The 22108-nt window shown below is 33.4% G+C and overlaps 1 protein-coding gene across 2 annotated transcripts; it reads left to right on the top strand.

The window, feature by feature from the left end:
• The first annotated feature begins 3650 nt into the window (after positions 1–3650).
• Positions 3651–21014, top strand: LOC127707444 (uncharacterized). Of its 2 annotated transcripts, none has more exons than XM_052211974.1 (7): positions 3651–3702; positions 12734–12757; positions 17353–17406; positions 18470–18555; positions 19315–19386; positions 20000–20132; positions 20832–21014. In XM_052211974.1, exons 1-7 carry the CDS (start codon positions 3672–3674, stop codon positions 20846–20848), a joined length of 417 nt encoding a protein of 138 aa, XP_052067934.1. In that variant the 5' UTR covers positions 3651–3671; the 3' UTR covers positions 20849–21014. The 2 variants fall into 2 exon arrangements, with proteins under 2 accessions (XP_052067934.1, XP_052067935.1); XM_052211975.1 differs by lacking the exon at positions 3651–3702 and adding an exon at positions 12287–12339.
• The last annotated feature ends 1094 nt before the right edge of the window (positions 21015–22108 follow it).

The following is a 22108-nucleotide window of genomic DNA, read 5'->3' on the forward strand; positions in this document are numbered from 1 at the left end:
CATTTTCCCCGTTCCAGTGACCTCCAACATAAGATCACGAAATCGTAACACTCCTTCCCGTAAGATCGTTGTGTCACTGCAACAATATTCTCTCATTTCTTTAGCAAGAAAATAGTTATCGTAGCCAGATCCGTTGTGAGACAAGACAACTCCGTTTTTATACTGCTCAGTGAATACTCTTCTACAGAATGCATCAGTTGGATGTTCACCACGAAATATTCTTTCCCTGAAACCAAATGTATTCAAACAGGTTTCATTTTTTAAATATTGTATTTTCTTTTTTATCGAACATCGAACTCCACAAAAGCTGCATTTAGATTCATCGGATATCTTTTTGTCTTTACAGCGAGTGCACGCTGTTTGCATGCAGATGAAATTCACCTTATGTTCTTTGACCCATACGAAGACTTGCCACAGTTTTGACAGAGTTAACACTGCGTGCACACTTTCTCTTTGTCTTTACAATTATGACATCTCGAGGTGGAGGATAGATTCCCGCTTTTACACTGTAGTAGTGAGTCCTGTGTTGCTTCGCAATCGACGAATATCATCTGTTTATCGGTTCTCTGGTAGCACAAATGTTCATCGGGTTGATAATCACGACACTAGACACATTTCCATTCTCCACATTTATTAGGCTCGGTAAGACATTCCTCTCTAACTAGCACTTTTCTACAGGTTTTGCACTGGTATCTTTTTTCACATTTCGTGCAAGAAGGTCCTTTCTTTGTTTTCGTTTCCTCGATGTGCCTCTGCAAACATTCTATGGATCTACACGTTCTGTTACACGCCAGGCAAGATAAAGTGGTGTCTGTTAAAATACAGTTTGAACTGCAGTATACGGTACACGTTGTCTCACAGGAATGTGTGTGTTTGTGACTGTACGGTTTCAGACAGTTTGTGCAAAAGTTATTACAAGAAAAGAATCCTGTAATACTCACTATGGCTGCAACATGTTCACATTAATCAGAATCAATTAAGTAAAGAAAGCTTTTTTTCTGTTTGTTTCATTCTCCCAAATACGGATGAATTTGTTTCCCAATTTTGCCGAAATGACTAAATTTTGCAAGTCTACCACCTTTTCAAAGCGTTCTATTTCCTTGATGTTACACGGCTTCACGGTACTGACATCGGCTAATTCACAGAAACGTTTGGCAAAATTGATTGCTCAATTATTGTTTTCTTTTTTAACTATTGTATTACACATTTGATTCAAATACTACAACATCTTACGAGAGGAATGGATTGAACTTAACGTACATTATCAACATTATAGATTAATATATTTGATTTTTAAGGGGCCTCGGTGGCCGAGTGGTCTAAGTAGTTACTACTGTAATCACTAGCCAGTCAACACTGAGGTTGTGAGTTCGAACCCCGCTCGTGCAGGTGCATTCGACTCCAATCTTAATTGACTAGGATTGTCAGTTTTCCTATCGAAGGTCGGTGGTTTTCTCCGGGTGCTCCGGCTTCCTCCACCAATAAAAACTGGCCGCCACGAAATAGCCCAAAAGCGGTGCTTAAAAGTGGCGTTAAAACACCAAAAATAAAAAAAAAATCAAAATTTGATTTTAATCGGATACTCGATTTAAACGAACTATTACAGTCGATGTTTTCCCTCCCTTTCATTATCATCATTTTCTGTTTGGATTTGCTTGTTTGATTTTATGAATAGGGGCTTGAGTTATCCATACTATAAACAGATTCAAATGTATTAATATAAAAACCGTTAAGGGAAATTATTATCCGAGAATGTGACAACTTATTGTGTTTACAATTCATAGAAAAGAAAAGGAGGCGTTTTTAAAGACTTTGAATTACCTCGTGCATATTTCAACAAAGATTTGACAAAGATCGTAAAAACGAACAACATTTAATATCTCAAGATATTCTGTCGGTCTACCAAACATAACAAAATAAGCAAAAATACAATTGACATTACAATTGTGAACCATCTTAATAGTCAATATATAATGAAAAAAAGTAATGTTTTGATGAAAAAAGGGTTAAAAAAATTACATCTGACAATATTATTCCTTACGATAATCAATAATGTCAGTAGTTTATTTTAAAAATTCGTGAACAGGGTTGAATTATGGATACTTTCATTATAACATTTTAAATGTAACGGGGAGATACGGAGGGTTAATTTAAACATACGCTTGTAATTCAAATAATATATAATGATGTATACCATGGTTGATTTGTTGCATAAACGCACACAAAAAAACATGAAAAACTTAAAACAAAGAACATCAACCAAACCTTCCACTTCTATCTTTTTTTTTACCTCTCATTCCTCTATGTATTAAACAATGTGCTTTTTATATAAAAAGAAAATGGCGCGATCTCTATAGACATCTGTTTTTTATCGAAAATATTAAAAAATACATAATTAGTATGTCCAAGTTTTTTATCAAAATGGATCGAATTTACTACAGATGTTCAATTCGGACAGCTGTACTTACAAAAGTATTGCATCACAAGAAAACGATGCATCTGATACATGAAGGGGGGTTAGGCAGGTGAGACCAAAAATAGAATTAGCATTATGGTTAAAGTTTAGGTCAAAATTACTAAAGAACAAAAAGAAGTGTTTATAAATGAATAATTTTTCGTGGTACTTTGGTGTCTTTACAGTGTGTTACAATTCGGACAGATATCTGAAGAGATTGCGACACAAAACGTTTCAATACCATCACAAAAGATATTTTTGTTCTCGTCATACTTTTATCACTATTCTAATCATTTTTCTAAAAATACTCAAATGAAGTAACCCTTTCTTCTTCAAATGATATACAATAACTAGCATTCCTCTAGATGCAAGATCGTGGGTTCGAAATACTATTGAAAGATATATCCGACGGGAGCGATCTTTCGAGAAAGGTACATTTTTGGTAAATAAATGATATGAAAAAAAAATCTACTGAGTACACGGTTTATAAATATCATTCGTTTTCTTTTTGTATTGTAAATGTTTTAAAATTTCAATTAAATTTGCCCCTTTTTTTTAGTTTGACTCCTCAAGTTTATTCTCCACAAAACGAAATTGAAGAGAGAAGACATTTTAGATTTTCTCCGCCACGGGCTGATTTCCACAAATATGACCCATGGCTAAGTTTGCAGAAAGAACCCTTATCTCCAAGTGTGCAAGTCATGTGTTTCCTTTTTTTAATTTTATATACTGGTTAGAATCTGATTGTGTTAACTTGAAAAGTTATTCGATATGAAATAGAGATTTTATTTTCCGGAAAATTAAAACTATTTTTTTTTTCGTATACAATTAGACTTTATAAGGTTTTTTTTTTTTTTTTTTTTTTTTATTTTCTAGGGTATTTTCACTGATTTCAACGGAAACTAAATGTAGGTGCCCTCTTTGGTGTAATACAAGCGCTACAAACTACCCCGAGCATAATGGGGGAGGAAGAAAGCGATGTTGGTACATGTGTCGTTCATATTTTTTAAATTACTTAAAACCATATAGTGATGGCTATAGTACTCAATATTCCAAACCAACTATGTTTATCTTTAAATCAAATCTAAATTTCCGAATAGTCATTTTTGATCGAATGTGAATTTGAGTCTACTCTTTTTGAATATGATTTTACTAATATCGAAATAACGTTTTCATTTGTTTGATTTTCAGACCTCCCCATGATGAAAAGATAAAAATGCTGGAAAAAAGGATGAAGAATAGAAGTGGTAAAACAGAACCCAAAACTTTATTAGTAAAGATGAAAAATATGTATAGAAAAATAGTCGAGGATGTTAAAGCACGCTAGGTCATTAACAGAGGATTTGATTTGATTGATTTGATTTTTGGTGTTTTAACGCCACTTTTAAGCACCGCTTTTGGGCTATTTCGTGGCGGCCAGTTTTTATTGGTGGAGGAAGCCGGAGTGCCCGGAGAAAACCACCGACCTTCAATAGGAAAACATTAAAAGAGAGGAAATACAGAAACTGTTGAACAGAAGACGTGTTCCGTTCCAAACCCTAAATTATACTTAACTTCTTTTTTTTTTTGGGGGGGGGGGGGGGGGGATGTGAGTAACGAAGTCATGTATGCATTGTTGTATTGTAAAATGTTATTTATTTGTTTGTTTTCTCTGATCTGTATTTGCTTGTACACTAATATGTTTATATAAAGTATATTGATAAAGATTTTTTAAACGATTTGAATTTATTCCTACCGCTGATTAAGGAAGAACGCTTTATTACTTAAACATACATGTACACATTGAAGTGATGCCCATGTAACGATTGATTTTCTTCGTATTTTTAAGGCAGCTTGATTGATAAAAATATAAACTGTAAATCACTTGTAAGATTCCCATAGATTATACTCTATAAGATTGTCTTGCTCTGGAGACAAGGATATTTATACCGTTCCCTCGATGTATCTATTTTTGGACAGGTAGAGGCCTTAAACCTCTTTAAGAAAATAACAAAGGAACTTTATAACCCCCAATATTTATGACTCCAAATTTAGAATAACAAAGGAAGTATTTAAATTATAACCACAAATCTATTAAAAAAATAACAAAAGAATTTTATAACCCCTAAACCTATTTAAGAAAGAAACAAAGGAATTTTATACACCTCAATCCTACTTAAGAAACAAACAAAAGAATTTTATAACCCCCAAATCTACTTAAGAAACAAACTAAGGAATTTTATACACCTTAAATATGGGATGTGTTGGGGCCTAAAGAGCTGTTATACTACTGTTATGTTTTTACTGAACTGAAATGCTTTATAGACATGATAAATATATATTTTTATTAAATTAAATTTTTACAGTCTCTCATAATTCTTTATAGAATAGCATTTGTATCTACACTTATACAATTTCTGTTTTAAACAATGTATATATAATGATAATAAAATTGAGAATGGAAATGGGGAATGTGTCAAAGAGACAACAACCCGACCATAGAACAGACAACAGCAGAAGGTCACCAACAGGTCTTCAATGCAGCGAGAAATTCCCGCACCCGGAGGCGTCCTTCGGCTGGCCCCTAAACAAATATATATACTAGTTCAGTGATAATGAACGCCATACTAAACTCCAAATTGTACACAAGAAACTAAAATTAAAAATAATACAAGACTGACAAAGGCTAGAGGCTCCTGACTTGGGACAGGCGCAAAAATGCGGCGGGGTTAAACATGTTTATGAGATCTCAACCCTCCCCCTATACCTCTAGCCAATGTAGAAAAGTAAACGCATAACAATACGCACATTAACATTCAGTTCAAGAGAAGTCCGAGTCTGATGTCAGAAGATGTAACCAAAGAAAATAAACAAAATGACAATAATACATAAATAACAACAGACTACTAGCAGCTCCAGACTTCAATTAAACTGATTGAAAGATTATGTCTTCATCATACGAATATCAGGCACAATCCTTCCCGTTAGGGGTTTAGTATCATACCATCATAACATATATGAGAAGAACATAACCCGTGTCATGCCAACAACTGGTTTTTAAATAAATGTGTTTAGTGCCGATGCAAAGACCCTATAAGTGAATCAATATTAACGCCAAAATATGCAATCTTTAATGACCTGACAACAGTGTCGTAACTATATCCCTTCTTAATAAGTCTATTTAAAGGTTTTGTTTATAATATGTATAACAGGTGGTGAGACTTTAAAAATCTTTGAAATCTGAATCTGCAAAATATACGTTCCCAAAGATAATATTTGAAATATATTTTAAGTTGCAAACATAAACATTTACAAAAATAAGGTTTCTATTTTTTTTTAAATTGATTCCCAGTAAATCAACGTAGCTATAGATACTAAGACATATTAATGACCATCTGATGATGATAAAGAAGCATACACATTCAAAGGCGACTTTCTATAAATAGTATCTAACTATTCCGGGATAATGTTTTTAGAATTAACTTTTAATCATAAGAAGCACTTTCCTGAAAAGTTTCGGTGGCGGGTTTTTCAAATGTTATACAACTACGTGTTTGTTCTTTTGCTAAACAGTATGAGACGTGAACAATTTAAAAGTTAGAAACACTTTTTATTTAGGAATGTCTACCAAAGAGTTTTAGCGCCACACACTTTTTTTTTTATTTTTCCCTAGGTTTGCGAGATAAAGGTTTGTGCTATATCGCAAAAGTTTGCGTAATAACGTAAATGTTTGCGTTATCTCGCAAAGGTTTGTGTTATAACGTAACGGAAACATAGGAAGAAATAATAAAAAGAAAAGTCGCTTATACGCTTCCTTTAATGTCAACATTTTTTGTGAATATCTTTTTTTTTTTATTTCAGTTAGTGTAAATTTTTGACCTGAAATCTAAAAATAGTTTAATCTTTGTCAGTAAGATGTTGTATGATTTCCAATGAGACAACTTTCTTCTATAGACCAAATGACGTAGATGTTAGCAACTGTAGGGCGCCGTACGTCCTTCAACAATGGATAAAATTCAGATGATTCATTTTTCTCTTTTGACGCGTACCTATACGGCACCTACATTCGAAAGACAACTATTTTATTTTTTTAAAGCAAAACCGCTGTTAGAAGCATCACCACCGGATATAGGTACCCCTGAATGTTAAGTCAGGTAAGGTCAAATTCTTCTTAATTTCATTACATTTTACCCTTTGCTAACATTTAAAGTTTTGTTATACTGATTCCCGATAATGTAGCTATACTATTTAAGGCTGAACTATGATCTTTACTTGGCTTACTCTCTCTTCAAATCGTTAGAATCGGACAGTGTGGTACCTGTTTAAAGAAGCATGTGAAGAGTCCAACCTTCTTAAAAACACATGTATCCTTCAACTATTCATTTGACGTTTTCGTAAAACAAAGTTATGTCATATTTAAGCTTGAACAACACTGTATTTCGAAATAAACTATTGTTTTCACAGAGAAATCCGTGTAAATAAAGCGGATAAATTGAACGTCGAATAGTTGTTTTACTGTACGGGGAGTAGATACTTTTCTGGGGTTACCTTTATCTGGCGGTGATGCTTCACAATGAGCACATATATCCTTTTTTAAAGATATCATCGAAAACAAAGCAAACAAAACCCACAAAATGTGAATTTTTACGGAAAGTCGAATATCCGTCTACCTCTTCTTTTTTTTTTTTTTTTTTTTTTTTTTTTTTAATAATTTTTGACTTGAATAGCTCCTTTTAATTCATCTCATCTTTTGTAGCTATTTCATATATTTGTCATGCACGAGCAAACCTCCTATCTTATTAATCCTGAATATTGGATTCATATTTAATTTCTAGCAATTTGAAGTGACTTCATTCAGTGATTTTAACGAATTTCGTCCTTCGTTTTGATTGAATCGTCCTTATGTAACATAAAAAGGTCATAAAAAGGTACTCCGGAATATTCCGGAGTGGACGGAAAGAGGTAGGGCCATTTTCCCGTGAGTTTTTTTTCCATTTGATTAGCTAGGCAAATCATGTTTTTAAATAGCCCGATAGATACTAATTATAGTATATGAAAACACGTCACATCATCTATTTTCATACCTTGAACAGGTATTCCTACAATAATCAAGGCCAAGACTATTGATTTTTTTTATTAACAAAATCAATATGTAAATGCCACTGAGAAGCATTAAAATATGAATTATCAACTAATAGATATTCAAAATTAGTTTTGTATTAAAAAAAACATGCTGCTTCGGTTAGCGTGTTAATGTTGGTAGGTGATTTGTAGCGTACAGTATTTCATAGCTTTGTTTAACTTAAAACTAACAAAATATTAAACAAGAATGTGTCCATAGTACACGGAGGCTCCACTCGTACTATCATCTATGTTCAGTGAACTATGAAATTGGGATAAAAACTGTAATTTAGCATTAAAATGAGAAAGATCATACCATAGGGATCATGTGTACTAAGTTTCAAGTTGGTTGGACTTCCACTTCATCAAAAACTACCTTGACCAAAAACTTTAACCGGAAACGGGACAGACGAACGAACGAACAGACGGACGAACGAACAGACGGACGGACAAACGAACGAACGGACGCACAGACCGAAAAACTGAATGCCCCTAAGTGGCGCCTAAAAAAGGGGGTTAAATATAAATACAAGAAACATTTAATAATCTAATTATCTGATATAAATCAGCTAATCTGATTAAAGATCGGTCTCTGTTTTAATGCCAAGAAGCCAAAAAATATCGGACGCATTTAACTGGGATGTTGTTTTTTCTCAATCTGGATGTATCTATATCTATACACTGTTCCATCTTTTAAGGTTTACCGTCTATATGAACCGGACAACGCTCAGTACACCAGTTGGTACTAGAACGGCTTGCGTAACAAATTTAAGCACGTGTAATCTGGTCTTTTCTGCATGGCATTGTACCAAATGGATCGACCCTATGTTGTGATACAGATTCAACACTTTCTTGATGTTTTACCTACAGTCACGATTGGTAGTGTAATTGATTTTTTCTGTGGTGTTGTTTCATTTTCTGATGACATAGGTTCCGGTGTAGGGACGGTGGTACAATGTAACAATGCCAGTACTAATATCTACACAGTTGGTGGATTGGCGATAAAATTATTGTCTGCATTTGTTACATATCATACCATTTTCTAAAACGTTCTTGTTTAAGATTTAGAAAAAATATTTTTGTTGTTTTGAAATTTTTCTGATATGGCCTTTTTTCGTTATGTGTATAACACACAAAACATTTGGGCTTCATTGCTATATAATCAATTCCCGTGTTATTGGTTATATATATGTATAAGCACCTACTTTAGTGTGACTCTTTAAATTAAACAGACATCCGAAAAAATGTGATAGAAACATAACATTTTAATATTTCAACATAAAAAAATGAGAAAAATTAGCGTGAGATTAGAACCCCATCTTAAAAACAAACCATTATTTACAGTTTTAAGCGCTACCGATGGAGCCAGGGCGACTGTTGTGAACAGAGTCGATATTAAGCAGCTATATAGTTAAAATTTAGTGATGTTCCACTTTTTATTAAAAAAGTTGTTTTTTAGGTATTAAGGACACACTAAACCAATTTCATTTTTTAGGGGAAAAGTTGTATAAATTACAACAACAACAAAAACATAACATTGTTTTGGTTTGAAGTGTCCTTCTAGGGGGATTCCCTGTTTTTACAACCTAAAAACACGGTAAATTCCGCATATTTGACTTTCATCCTTTTTTGGAGGTTAAAATAACTATTTTCCAGACATAACATAATACATAAAAATCGAGATATTGACCAAAAAACATTTTTATTTCATGTTTTCATCGTAAATTTTATTCTTTCAGCACTTTTTGAAATTGGCCCTTCTGTGAAAAAACTTCAGGGGAAATTGGCCCTACCTCTTTTAATAATGGGCATGGTAAGTGGCTCCGGAATATTCCGGAGTGGTCGGAGTCCAGATCCAAGGTGATTCAGGCTGACTCCGGAATATTCGGGAGTGAGGGAATGGCGATCCAGTGGGAGGGAATCGGGATTCAGCGGGAGGGAGGATCCCTAATTTGATATATAATTTTAAAGTTATAAATTTGGAACGTGAAGGACGAACAGACGGTTGCAACGACCGGAAAATATAATACCCATGTATCATAATAAGGCAAGAAGTAAATAAATAACCGATTTAGTAAACTGTTATAATTTTTTTTTGAAGCTGTATCCTCATAACCATTTTGATAGAATTGTATGGAAAGATGACAGAGAACTATCGGAAAGACGCACCAGTAATCAGAATTTCTCTCTCTGACAAAATTATCTAAACATAAACTTTAGAAGCTTCAGATTTCATTATTTTCACTTTTTAAAACTTAAATTTGATTTAGTAATATTAAGAATTCACCCTTTCAGCCTTTAACAACTATATATTTGGGTCAATTGAAATGACCAGTTAATGATCGGTGCATTTGAATACCGGTAACTGGATTAGTTATTCCTTTAAAAGGTTGTTTGTCAAAAAGGTCATACAGAATTTAATAACAAAATATGTAAAAAGCAGATAGGCTCAACTTTTAAATAACATCATGTATGTGTATTCAACTAGTAAAAAATGCATGTGGTCTATGCTCCCCTCCGTCATGCTGCAATGCAAAAGGCCGACATGTGTTCAAATATGTTGGTTATGTGGAATATTGTCATTTTATTGGAAATCTCTGCTGCTGCTACTTAATCTCTTTCTAAACTCTACACCCATCCTATTTTGTCTAATATCAGACAAGTGACCTCTGACGTACTGTTACAAGGTCTTAATATCTAACGAAGAAGGACTTTTGAAGGACTGAAGTACTGTGACAAGGTCTACTCTTGTAGTGGTCTAATAACAATATGAATTCTTTAAACTCAACAGATTTATTTTTCTCAATTAAAACTGCAGCAGTAGTGTACAAATTTAGGTTTGAAAGTAACATTACGTTTAAAAACATTTTATAAAAAAAAATTGGTACAGAAGGAAATCGTTCACGGTTTAATTTCAAGAGACAAAATTAGAAAATAAATCATTTTATTGTTCAAAAGAACCTGTCTGACTGTTTAGTACCTTTGTAGGAATTATATGCTTTAAACTTAAAAGAATAAACGGAATTGTTTCTCAAAAGATAGGACCCGAATAATGCAGCTTCCGTATAAATTCAGTTCTCTATTCGAAGACAGAAGAAATGATACACGATTGTCCTATATCCTTATGAACTGTATTAAAGACACTACGCAAAAGGCAAGGTTAAACTCTTACCATTGCATAGACAAGGAAGGTTAACAACCCATGACTTACTTTGCAAAAATCTTTTCATAAGCAATACACCTACATGAATCTACAGTTCCTTTTTCTTTTACTTCCTGGAGGGAGCCCGATAAATATCAAACTATTAAGACTAAGTTTTAATTTCAGTCAAATTTATTTTGTTATTCACAATCTCATGCAGTCTTATCAAGTATAATATATCATGAAAGCATGTCAATCATGACCTTAGCCATTATCTCCATAGTGTTTGACATCATTTTAACAAATTTGACCTCTTTAATAAGAGATATGGCCAATTACCCTGTATTTCAAGGGTCAAAATCAGAAAGTTGTTTGAATATCAAAGAATCCTGTTTTAATATAAATATTTTTCAACATAATGTTTATTTACATAAAAACAAAATGTCCTCCATTCGGCGCTACATATTGCCGATTAACATGATTAATTTATTAAAACACACTGCAAAGTTTACCTGTTTTTCTAAAATATTGTTACGAATGACACCAGAAAACAATTAATTGATTTACTTCCGATAGCATTTTGTTATCCATATTATATATATTTTATATACTAGATGATCGAAATTTTTCAAAATTAAGCAGTTTTAAGTCTTTTAGTACTGATATTTTTTCTATATTAGTAATAATCCATATCATTGTTTTACCTGAAATAACACGAATCTTTAATGTAACTGTTAATTTTAATGACGATTGAAAGACTTGGTGAAAGTTACCATGTTGATGTTTGTTTTTACTCTGACTCATACTGTGTTGGTCGCATAACTGCGTATGCTTACTCTTCCAAAGCATTCAATATCTGCTCCAATGTTGACATGAATTCAAAATCCAAATGTCATTATATGTCCCGGGTTCTTTGTTAATATAGTATGTATCCAAATATAAATTTGTATCGGCCGTTTTTATCGATGTTCAAATTTGTGTAAATTTAATTTAGTAGTATCCTACGCTACTCACAAAGAGAAGCATCCTTCAAGGTAAATATTATCATTTTCAAACCTTTTTTTTAAAATTTTGTTGAGGTATTGTGTACGACGAAAATAAAATAAATGTGTGGTTTTCCATCTTTCGTATGTTTTAGTTGTTTTTAAAAGGTGTTATTCGTCTAACAAAGCGACATAACTCAGGTCCATATTAGTGATAACTAACTGTAGTCGTTCTCTTTCTTATCGGTATCGTATAGAAAAAAATGAAACGAAAATGGAATCAATTATAATTGTTTTTATGATATTCAGCACCTATGTAAAGGAACAGAATGATACAGTTTGAATGGTCATTATGTATTCTGTATACAAAACGCTGTTTATTTACACCATTTGGTATTCCTTTTTGAAACTGAAAATTCATTTTGAAAGTCCACATGCACCCGTCATGTTGATTGTGGACTTTCTTTTATTAGTTTCACATGTTACAGTGTGTGTTTTACACATGTAATCCGGGTTCGTTCGGTATCTTCTACGCGTTTGTTATTATCTATGAGTGAACTAAATAAACTATTATGTATTTCATTATAAGTGTCAAGAGATCTTATCTTAAATGATCTAAAATCCTACTTGTAAAACCTCACTTCGTTGAATAATAGCAGGTAAGAACGTACTTGTTTTTATACAAGCAAAACACTCGACTTAAAAGTATCATCCATTTTGTTTTTTTTAACTAAGTCCTCCTTGCTATTGTTTCACTGTTTAAATATCCTAAATGTGTCAGTCATTACGAAAGTGTATAGAACTTTGATTTTTTTTTCGAAATACTAAGGATTTTATACCCCATGAATAGATTACCTTAGCTTTATTTGTCAAAACCTTTCGAAATTTTGGATCGTCAATGCTCTTCAACTTCGTTCTTTGTTTGGCCTTTTTAACATTTTTTATTCGAGCGTCACTAATGTGTCTTTTGTAGACGAAACGCGCGTTTGGCGTACAAAATTTTAATCCCGGTATCTATGATGAATTTATTTCATGTGTTTGTTTACTTTTTAGGGAAAATGCAGACAGTTAAAAACGGTAAGAAATAGTACACAAACTGAAATATTATTAACAAACATACTAACATATATCATATGAATTATAAACAGCGTTCATGTAATTTAGGATGACAAAATATTACCCATTACAACCTTCTAACATGAGCAACACGACGGGTGCCATATGTGGAGCAGGATCTGCTTACCCTTCCGGAGTACCTGAGATCACCCCAGTTTTTGGTGGGGTTCGTGTTGCTCAGTCTTTTGTTTTCTATGTTGTGTTTTGTGTACTGTTGTTTGTCTGTTTGTCTTTTTCTTTCTTTCTTTTTTTAGCCATGGCGTTGTCATTTTATTTTCAATTTATGAGTTTGAATGTCCCTTTGGTACCTTTAGCCTCTCTTTTACAAAGAACACTCCTTACAATAATAACAAAATGATTATCCAAGTTTATCGATCGGTGTGAAAGAAGGACGATATGATCGAAAAGTTTCTTAACCATCAACAATTGCATGTTTACATGTATACAGTATGGTCTCAATGGTAACTCAATCAGTATGCTATCAACATGAGTTACTGGGGAAAATCAACCAATACAGCAAAAAGAGTAAACATAAAGAGATGTGGTATGATTACAAGTGAAACAACTCTCCAACAGAGCCCAAAGGACAAACAATACTGCAGTATACTTCAGTATATATACAGTATACTATTGACTTAAAAAAAAAGGCAAAGCCAAGACCGTAAAGTAGGCTATAGGCCACAGCATGACAAAATGTGAAACTGTATAAGTACATTAGTGTAAAACTACAAAGGAAAAGCATGACCATGTGCAATGGCAATATTTTAGTATCGATAGGATGTAGGATCATAGAAATAAGAAGATGTGGTATGAGTGCCAATGAGACAACTCTCCATCCAAGTCCCAATTTGTAAAAAGTAAACAATTATATGTCAAAGTACGGCCTTCAACGCGGAGCCTTGGCTCATACCGAACAGCAAGCTATAAAGGCCCGAAAATGACTAGTGTAAAACAATTCAAACAGGAAAACCAACGGTCTAATCTATATAAAAAACGAGAAACGAGAAACACTCATGAACCACATCAACAAACGACAACCACTGAACAACAGGCTCCTGACTCAGGACAGGTGCAAACAAATGCAGCGGGCCTAAACTTTTCATGCATGATAGCTAGATTTCAAAACACTTGGCCATAAGCGCACCTGCTAAAAGTTATTTCAGAAACGCATGTAGTGCGCACATACAACTCTTTTTAATTGTTTTCATTTTCATACACGTCTGTTATTTGATCCATGTCATCCTAGTCAACTCCTGACACTACTTTTGTATCCATGGTGAAAGTCTAATTTTTTAAAATAATTGTAGAGATAAGCAAATGCTTTACCTAAAACCATATTTTGCTAGAACATGTATTTTTCAACAGGTTGAATGTGTTTAAAAATGTTTTAGGTTTAAGCTCTTTCTAATATATATTTGACCAAACTACATACGCGTGAAATGGCCATTTTAGGTCAAATATGTTAAATTCGACATGTGTATGACGTCATTCAGTTACATCACAAATGGCCTTTCTGCACTACAGTTTCCAGATTAATGCAGATTGTTCATTTATAAATAAAAAACTAACATAATTTTGAAAGTGCTGAAAAATATTTACTATTCTTGCACTTTCAGCTCTTACCATTCCTCCTCCTTTCAAGGTGTATTAGTGATGATAAATCTGTTTTGCATGTAACATCATCCATTTTTTGGGGATATTAGGGAGCTACCATTTGATTTTTAGGGGGGGGGGGAGGGGGCTAAGATGAAATTTGAAAAAAGGCAGGACAGGAGTAATGAGTAAAACAGGGGCAAGATTAGCAACTTGGCAAAAAAAAAGGGCAGGATGACAATTTATGTAAAAAAAGTCAGAATAAACTAATAAAAAAAAGGCAGGACCGAATAGAGTGAATAATAAAAAGGCAGGACAGAGATTAGCGGTAAACATGTGTGCTAAAGTGAATTAATAGCGTTTAAAATTTAGAAGCAAATAACTATTTTGCAGTTTTTGTAACGCTTTCGAATACAATTCATTCAAATTTGATACTAAAAGATACAAAAATAGATTGAGATCATTCTGAGATAAGAACAGCCCTCGGCGCCCGTTTAGTATCATATGCAGATCCGTACAATGGTCACGAAGCTTATCCTTATAACATTTTATGAAAGAAGCTTTTAAACATTTAAGACTTATTCATAGAATAAACTACTGTTGTTCAAATAAAGCATCATGTACTAGTAATTTTTTGGAGATTAAACACATTTTTTATTTATGGTTTGAAACCGGATTAAATGTGAAGACCGTACTTTGACCTATAATAGTTTACTTTTATAAATTGTGACTTGGATGGAGAGTTGTCTCATTGGCACTCATACTACATCTTCTTATATCTCTTTACATTTATTATTTTTTTCTTCGTTACGATTCTGTACATATTCATGTGTCAAAGATCGTGTCTTTTAAGTTACTGTTGTATGAAATGTATTCCGAGTTTAAGCAACTGATAATAGGACGGTATGTTTAAATTTTAGCAGTTAATTAAAACTTTGATCATGCTCTCGGTACCTGCGTACGTGATTTGTTTTAAATTTTGTTTTGCTTCACTTGTGTGTTTGTTATCTATTATACATGAACCGGCACCCCAGAGTAAATTTACGTATTATGTTGTAATAACTATTATACGTTCTTTGCGTATATCTAATTATTCAACTGATCTAGATCAAAGATCTAGTAATACTATATTATTACATTGTCTATAAGGAAACTCCAACGGATCAACACGATAAGAAAGATAATATTATAAATACAATTTAATCTTATTCATGCAAGTTTGTGCAATTTATTAGGCCAAAAACTAAGGACAATTAGGTAAATATGGAACGTAATCAATCTTGACTTCAAATATCTAGGAACTTAGTATCCATCGTTTTAGTACCAACATTATTTTTAAACAATTATTTAAAACCGGAATGTCTGATTCAATTGTACTTTACGATTGATAGATAATTTGAAGTTGCAAATAGTACATGTATTTGTACGTACTACTAGACCGACAAAGCTGAGTCCTGCTGAAAACATGTCATCCTACCCCGGACATCCGACCAATTTTCTGACTGCAAGACGAACAAACTTTGTTCTTACTCCTAAATGCCTATTTTCAAGTCTTTGTATTGACCAGGTGTAGAACCTACGACCTCCCGCACTAGGGGCGAGCACGCCACCACTGGACCACCGAGATGGTTATACTTTTCGAAACATATCATTCGAAATGAGCGGAATGATAAAAATACTATTAAGTAATATCTGAAAATACTTTTTGGTCATTTAGCTATCCAACAGTTCCGGTTCTTCAACGTCCTTGACTTTCAAATACTCGGCTTTGAGTTTTCCTGATTGAGGTAAATTCAGAAAAGTGCTCAAGACGCATGCAGTTTTAACGTGTTTTGTTTTCCTCAATTTCATAGCATTCTAAAGCCAGGCACTATAACTAACATTTGTATAGCATTCTAAAGCCAGTCACTATAACTAACATTTGTATAGCATTCTAAAGCCAGGCACTATAACTAACATTTGTATAGCATTCTAAAGCCAGTCACTATAACTAACATTGTTATAGCATTCTAAAGCCAGTCACTATAACTAACATTTGTATAGCATTCTAAAGCCAGGCACTATAACTAACATTTGTATAGCATTCTAAAGCCAGGCACTATAACTAACATTTGTATAGCATTCTAAAGCCAGTCACTATAACTAACATTGTTATAGCATTCTAAAGCCAGTCACTATAACTAACATTTGTATAGCATTCTAAAGCCAGGCACTATAACTAACATTTGTATAGCATTCTAAAGCCAGGCACTATAACTAACATTTGTATAGTATTCTAAAGCCAGTCACTATAACTAACATTTTTATAGCATTCTAAAGCCCGGCACTATAACTAACATTTGTATAGCATTCTAAAGCCCGGCACTATCACTAACATTTGTATAGCATTCTTAAGCCAGGCAATATAACTAACATTTGTATAGCATTCTAAAGCTAGGCACTATAACTAACATTTGTATAGCATTCTAAAGCCAGGCACTATAACTAACATTTGTACAGCATTCTAAAGCCAGGAACTATAACTAACATTTGTATAGCATTCTAAAGCCAGGCACTATAACTAACATTTGTATAGCATTCTAAAGCCAGGCACTATAACTAACATTTGTATAGCATTCTAAAGCCAGGCACTATAACTAACATTTGTATAGCATTCTAAAGCCCGGCACTATAACTAACATTTGTATAGCATTCTAAAGCCAGGCACTATAACTAACATTTGTATAGCATTCTAAAGCCAGGCACTATAACTAACATTTGTAAAGCATTCTAAAGCCCGGCACTATAACTAACATTTGTATAGCATTCTAAAGCCAGGCACTATAACTAACATTTGTATAGCATTCTAAAGCCAGGCACTATTACTAACATTTGTATAGCATTCTAAAGCCCGGCACTATAACTAACATTTGTATAGAACAACGCGAATGTATACAGCATAACATACTCTTATCTGATTGTAGGTACCACCTTGGTTTTTATATTACTGTTTGTAAGTTTTTATTCTTTTTCGCATGGTAAGTATTATATTCTTATTCTGATGAAATAATTTCAATGGTGCAATAAAATGTAATGTTTTGCTTCAAGCAGGTTTTTCTAATAGAACTGCTGCTAAGGGAACGACTATTTGATTTCCGGGGTAGATGGAGGGGGAGGGATGAGGTGCAAGGTTTTCAGGTCACGATTGAAGGTTCATTTTCACACGTTGTTAAGCTGACTAAACAAGGAATTCCGCTCAAATCGGTGTAAGGGACCTTCTTTAACTTGCAGTGAAGTGAGGTTTTTTCTGCTCTGTGTTGATGGCCTCACTGTGACTTTGAGATGAAGAACAGCAATAAAAGCGTTGTTTCTTTGCGTTTTGTGTTTTTTGCTGTGCACAAGTCATACAGATTTTATGTCATGGATGAATTCCCCACATCCTTTTCTTTTTCAATCTTTTAATTTCACTAATGTACATAAGTATTTCCTGCATTTTGTTGAGCAAAATATGCATTTTCATCCTGTCTGATAAGATGATTTTTATAAGTTTTTACCAAGAACATTTATTTTTATAATCCTCCTTTTCCGGTCCCCCACAAGATATCAAACTGTCGTCCCGTACTCTTATATCAATAAATGAGAATTCGGGGACAAACGTTTGTGAATCATCAAACAAGCATACATATGTATATATATATACAAAATGGGTTATCCAGACAACCAAGGATTAACATATCTTTCTTCACGATGGACAAGAGGCAGCACTTTATGGCAGGCTTTTAATGGATTCTCATTATCGAAGGCCGTCAGTGATCTATCATTGCTTATATCCACGTAATTTTAACTCTGGTGGATAGTTGTCTCATCTGTAATCATATCATATCTCCTTATTTCTTTTCAATTGGTCCGTAAATGATTTCTTTTGTGTTTTACTTAACTGGGTTACTGTAATCTATACTCTAAAAACAAATAATATATCTATTCAAAAAGAAAAACTGTATTATTTTTTTTTAAAGTATAAAAAAAGTGAAGTAGAATAGGTAATATTAAAAAACATTTATAATTCATTTTGTTAGTTAGCATAATTATGTGTTCTTTCAGCCCTAAACTGCATAAAATGTACCAATGCAGAGTCGATTTCGGATTGCCGAACTGAGCGAGAGGCTGTGTGTCAGCAACCGTACGAGGTATTACTTTTAAATTTATAATTCACACATTCAATACGCAGTTGTGTATCAGTAAAATTAATAAATACTGGGCAAAATCATAAACAAGCTCAATTTAAATCCGAAATCCATATAAAAAAAACAAACCAAAACAAACCATACCAAGATATTTTGATCATTCAGTGTGTTTGTCTCGTTTGATACATCAACAAACATAGTCACCAGAGTAACAGAACTCACAACCACATGTCGCATATGTGAATATATTTACATCTGCTCTAAAGCCCCGTTCACATGCACTTATTTGCATTTGTATGCTTATAAAAAAAAAGATGTAGTATGATTGCCAATGATAAATGTATCCATCAGAGTTAAAATGACGTGGATATAAGCAATTATAAGTCATCGTACGTCCTTCAACAATGAGAAAGGCAAAAGAAAGGCCCGACATGAAAAATTGTGAAACAATTCAAACGACAAAACTAACGGTATAATTTATACAATACAATTTACGGAGAAGAAATATGACAGAAATGAACCAACGACAACCACTGAATATCTTGAGGAGGTTTTACTTGCTTTTAACCTCATTATTTTCGTTTACTTCTCTTTTTAGAGAAGTTACTGATCTATCCTTTCGCTCAAATGTGTTCATTACATTATGTTAAATAATTTTATTTAATCTCGTTCAATATACATAATAAAATAAATACTTCAAATCAAAATAAAATATTGAAATATTTAAGATTAACAAAAATGTAAATGTATTTTACCCCGCAGCAATGTTACACAGAAGTGATAATAACAGGTCTCCTGACTAGACGTTATAATGCAGGATGTCGTTCAAATCGGGTGTGTATAATTATAGAATATAGTTTTGTTTGGTCGAGTTTGATATTTGTCGAATGTTACACAGAGGTGGAAAATGTAGTTCTCCAGAAAAGACGACATAAAGCAAGATGTCGTTCCAGCCGGGAGTGTATAGTTACGAAATATCAATTCATACATAATGATAATATTTTTTCAGTCACGAATTGAATATTTTTCGATATTTGAACTCTTGTTTAGACATTCCTTTTACTACCTTTATCGTGGATGGAAAAAACAGGATTTATTTTATAGGGATATCACCATTCATCACGCCTATCTTATAACTAATAATGTATTTTATAATTATCATTAATTATATTCAATTTGATAAAAAGAAATTTACTGCTAACATTTTTTACACATGTGAACTGTTTAGGGGGGGGGGGGGGTGGAGTGAGGTGAGTCGGTGCGACTATCTTTCGTCCGAGTCCCACACACTAGGACCAGGAGAAATTACAATTTATACAAGAGAAAATAAACAGCGAATGATTTAAAATATTCGTTAAAGCGCGTTAGACTAGAATACTGACTAGACAAGAAAAACTATTAGCAACTCAATCTCAAAATTTTCCTTAATCAAAGAGTATATTGACAGATATGCAACCTTATTGCGAAGATAATGGGGAAAAGACACTCCTTGGTACAACGTGATTCTATAAGCTGTTCGGCATGCTGTTCACAAAATAATGGAGGAGGTATACCATGCAATGCAGATCTTTGTGGATTAAGTATGTATCAAATAGAATGTTTTGTTATTTAAAAAATGTCATTTACAAAGGAGGGGTCTTTTGACTGTGCTGGATGGATAAAAACGCCTTGTTGGAATGTTGATGTTAAATCGTATATCTCGTGAAACCCTGGCAAAAACTCTTTGAGAAATCGTAGGTAGCCTGTTACAATGTCATAATCCTTCCCCTAAACAATCGCCCTACATAATACCATAGGATTTCAGACCATCCATGGCTATGTATTTAACTTTCCTCATAGCCAAATGGACATCCTTCTTTACCGTTCGTTTAACTGCTGAGTGGGATGGTCATATTTCTATACACCAGTCAACCTTTGTGGTAATCTAACAAAGAAAACTAAAGATTGAGCAAACATACCCATTAAAACCGAGTGTAAACCCAACTTTCAAGAGTGTATAATTGACAAACGCTGATTGAGTAAGATAGATCGATTAAGTTTTTAAAAATGATAACAGTAAAGTACAAGATTGAAACCTGCAATAAATATCCATAACAATTTACTGTAACATTAAGCTACTAAATGGCTACAGTAACAGTAATTGAAAGCAATCACATAGTAATTCGTTCATTAGGTACAGTTCTAATGTTTCAGTATGGAACTAAAAAGTTTAAGATATACATGCCAAACTAGTTGTGCATAAATCTTATATGTTTTATTACTTTGTTCATTTGTTTCAGGTTCAACGGAAAGCTGATCAAATACCAATTGCAATGAACAACTATTCAAGTTTTAAGCATTATAGATGTACATGTAATATATGTATCGCTTGTTTATTGTGCTGTTGAATTGTGGTCGCATTAACGTATACCTCCAGTCTCTTTTTTCCTGTATGCAAAATAAAAATGTTACGTGCAATTCTACAGCAACATTGTAAGTAAGCTTGAAAAAAAGATGTGGTATACGACAAGGAGAGAGCAACACAACTAAAAAAACAAAACCAAAAGGACATTTAGAGGACATTATACACACAATTACAATCATAGACATGTGTCCGTACCTTTTGTCGAGCTCTAGACCGTTCCGAGTATACAGAGGTTGTAATAAATTTAACAGAAACAACAAAATATCGGCCATTAAAACCTACTCTCCAAAAAATGAAAACATTAAGATGTGACCTACGACAACTACTAAGGAGGTTCTTGAATTGGAAGTTGCGATAGCACATAGAGACTCAACCTATATATTATGTAAGAAAAGAAACTTGTGTGTGGGGATCTCCAGCCAAGAAACTTCTGTTTATGGTTGAGGATCTCAGCCAAGAAACTTCTGTTTAAGGAGTTGTGATCTATTTTCAAGATATTTTAACATTCTCAAATGGCAGGGGGTGGGGATGACCACTGAAAGTACTTACCCTCTATTGTTTTCAATTCATCTTGACATTTAAAAACAAGACAATATATGATGTATACGTAGGGTGGGAATTCAACCATGTTCAAGATATTCTCAATTGGTAAAGGGAGATCCCATTCTCCATATCTTTAACGGTTTTTGTGCAATCTGAATTTAGTACCTAAATAGTCATTTAATCTATCTGCCAGAAGGTAATACGGTCACATGATCATTATCGAAACACAGTGTCTCTATCATTCACTCTATCTGCCAGAAGGTAATACGGTTACATGATCATTACCGAGACACAATGTCTCTATCGTTTACTCTATCTGACAGAAGGTAATACGGTTACATGATCATTACCGAGACGCAATGTCTCCATCATTCACTCTATCTGACAGAAGGAAATACGGTTACATGATCATTACCGAGACACAATGTCTCTATCATTTACTCTATCTGCCAGAAGGTAATACGGTCACATGATCATTACAGAAACACAACGTCTCTACCATTTACTCTATCTGCCAGAAGGTAATACGGTTACATGATCATTACCGAGACACAACGTCTCTATCATTTACTCTATCTGCCAGAAGGTAATACGGTTCCATGATTATTA

This window comes from Mytilus californianus, unplaced genomic scaffold, assembly GCF_021869535.1.
Source record: "Mytilus californianus isolate M0D057914Y unplaced genomic scaffold, xbMytCali1.0.p SCAF_7, whole genome shotgun sequence".
In the NCBI taxonomy this organism is placed as follows: domain Eukaryota; kingdom Metazoa; phylum Mollusca; class Bivalvia; order Mytilida; family Mytilidae; genus Mytilus; species Mytilus californianus.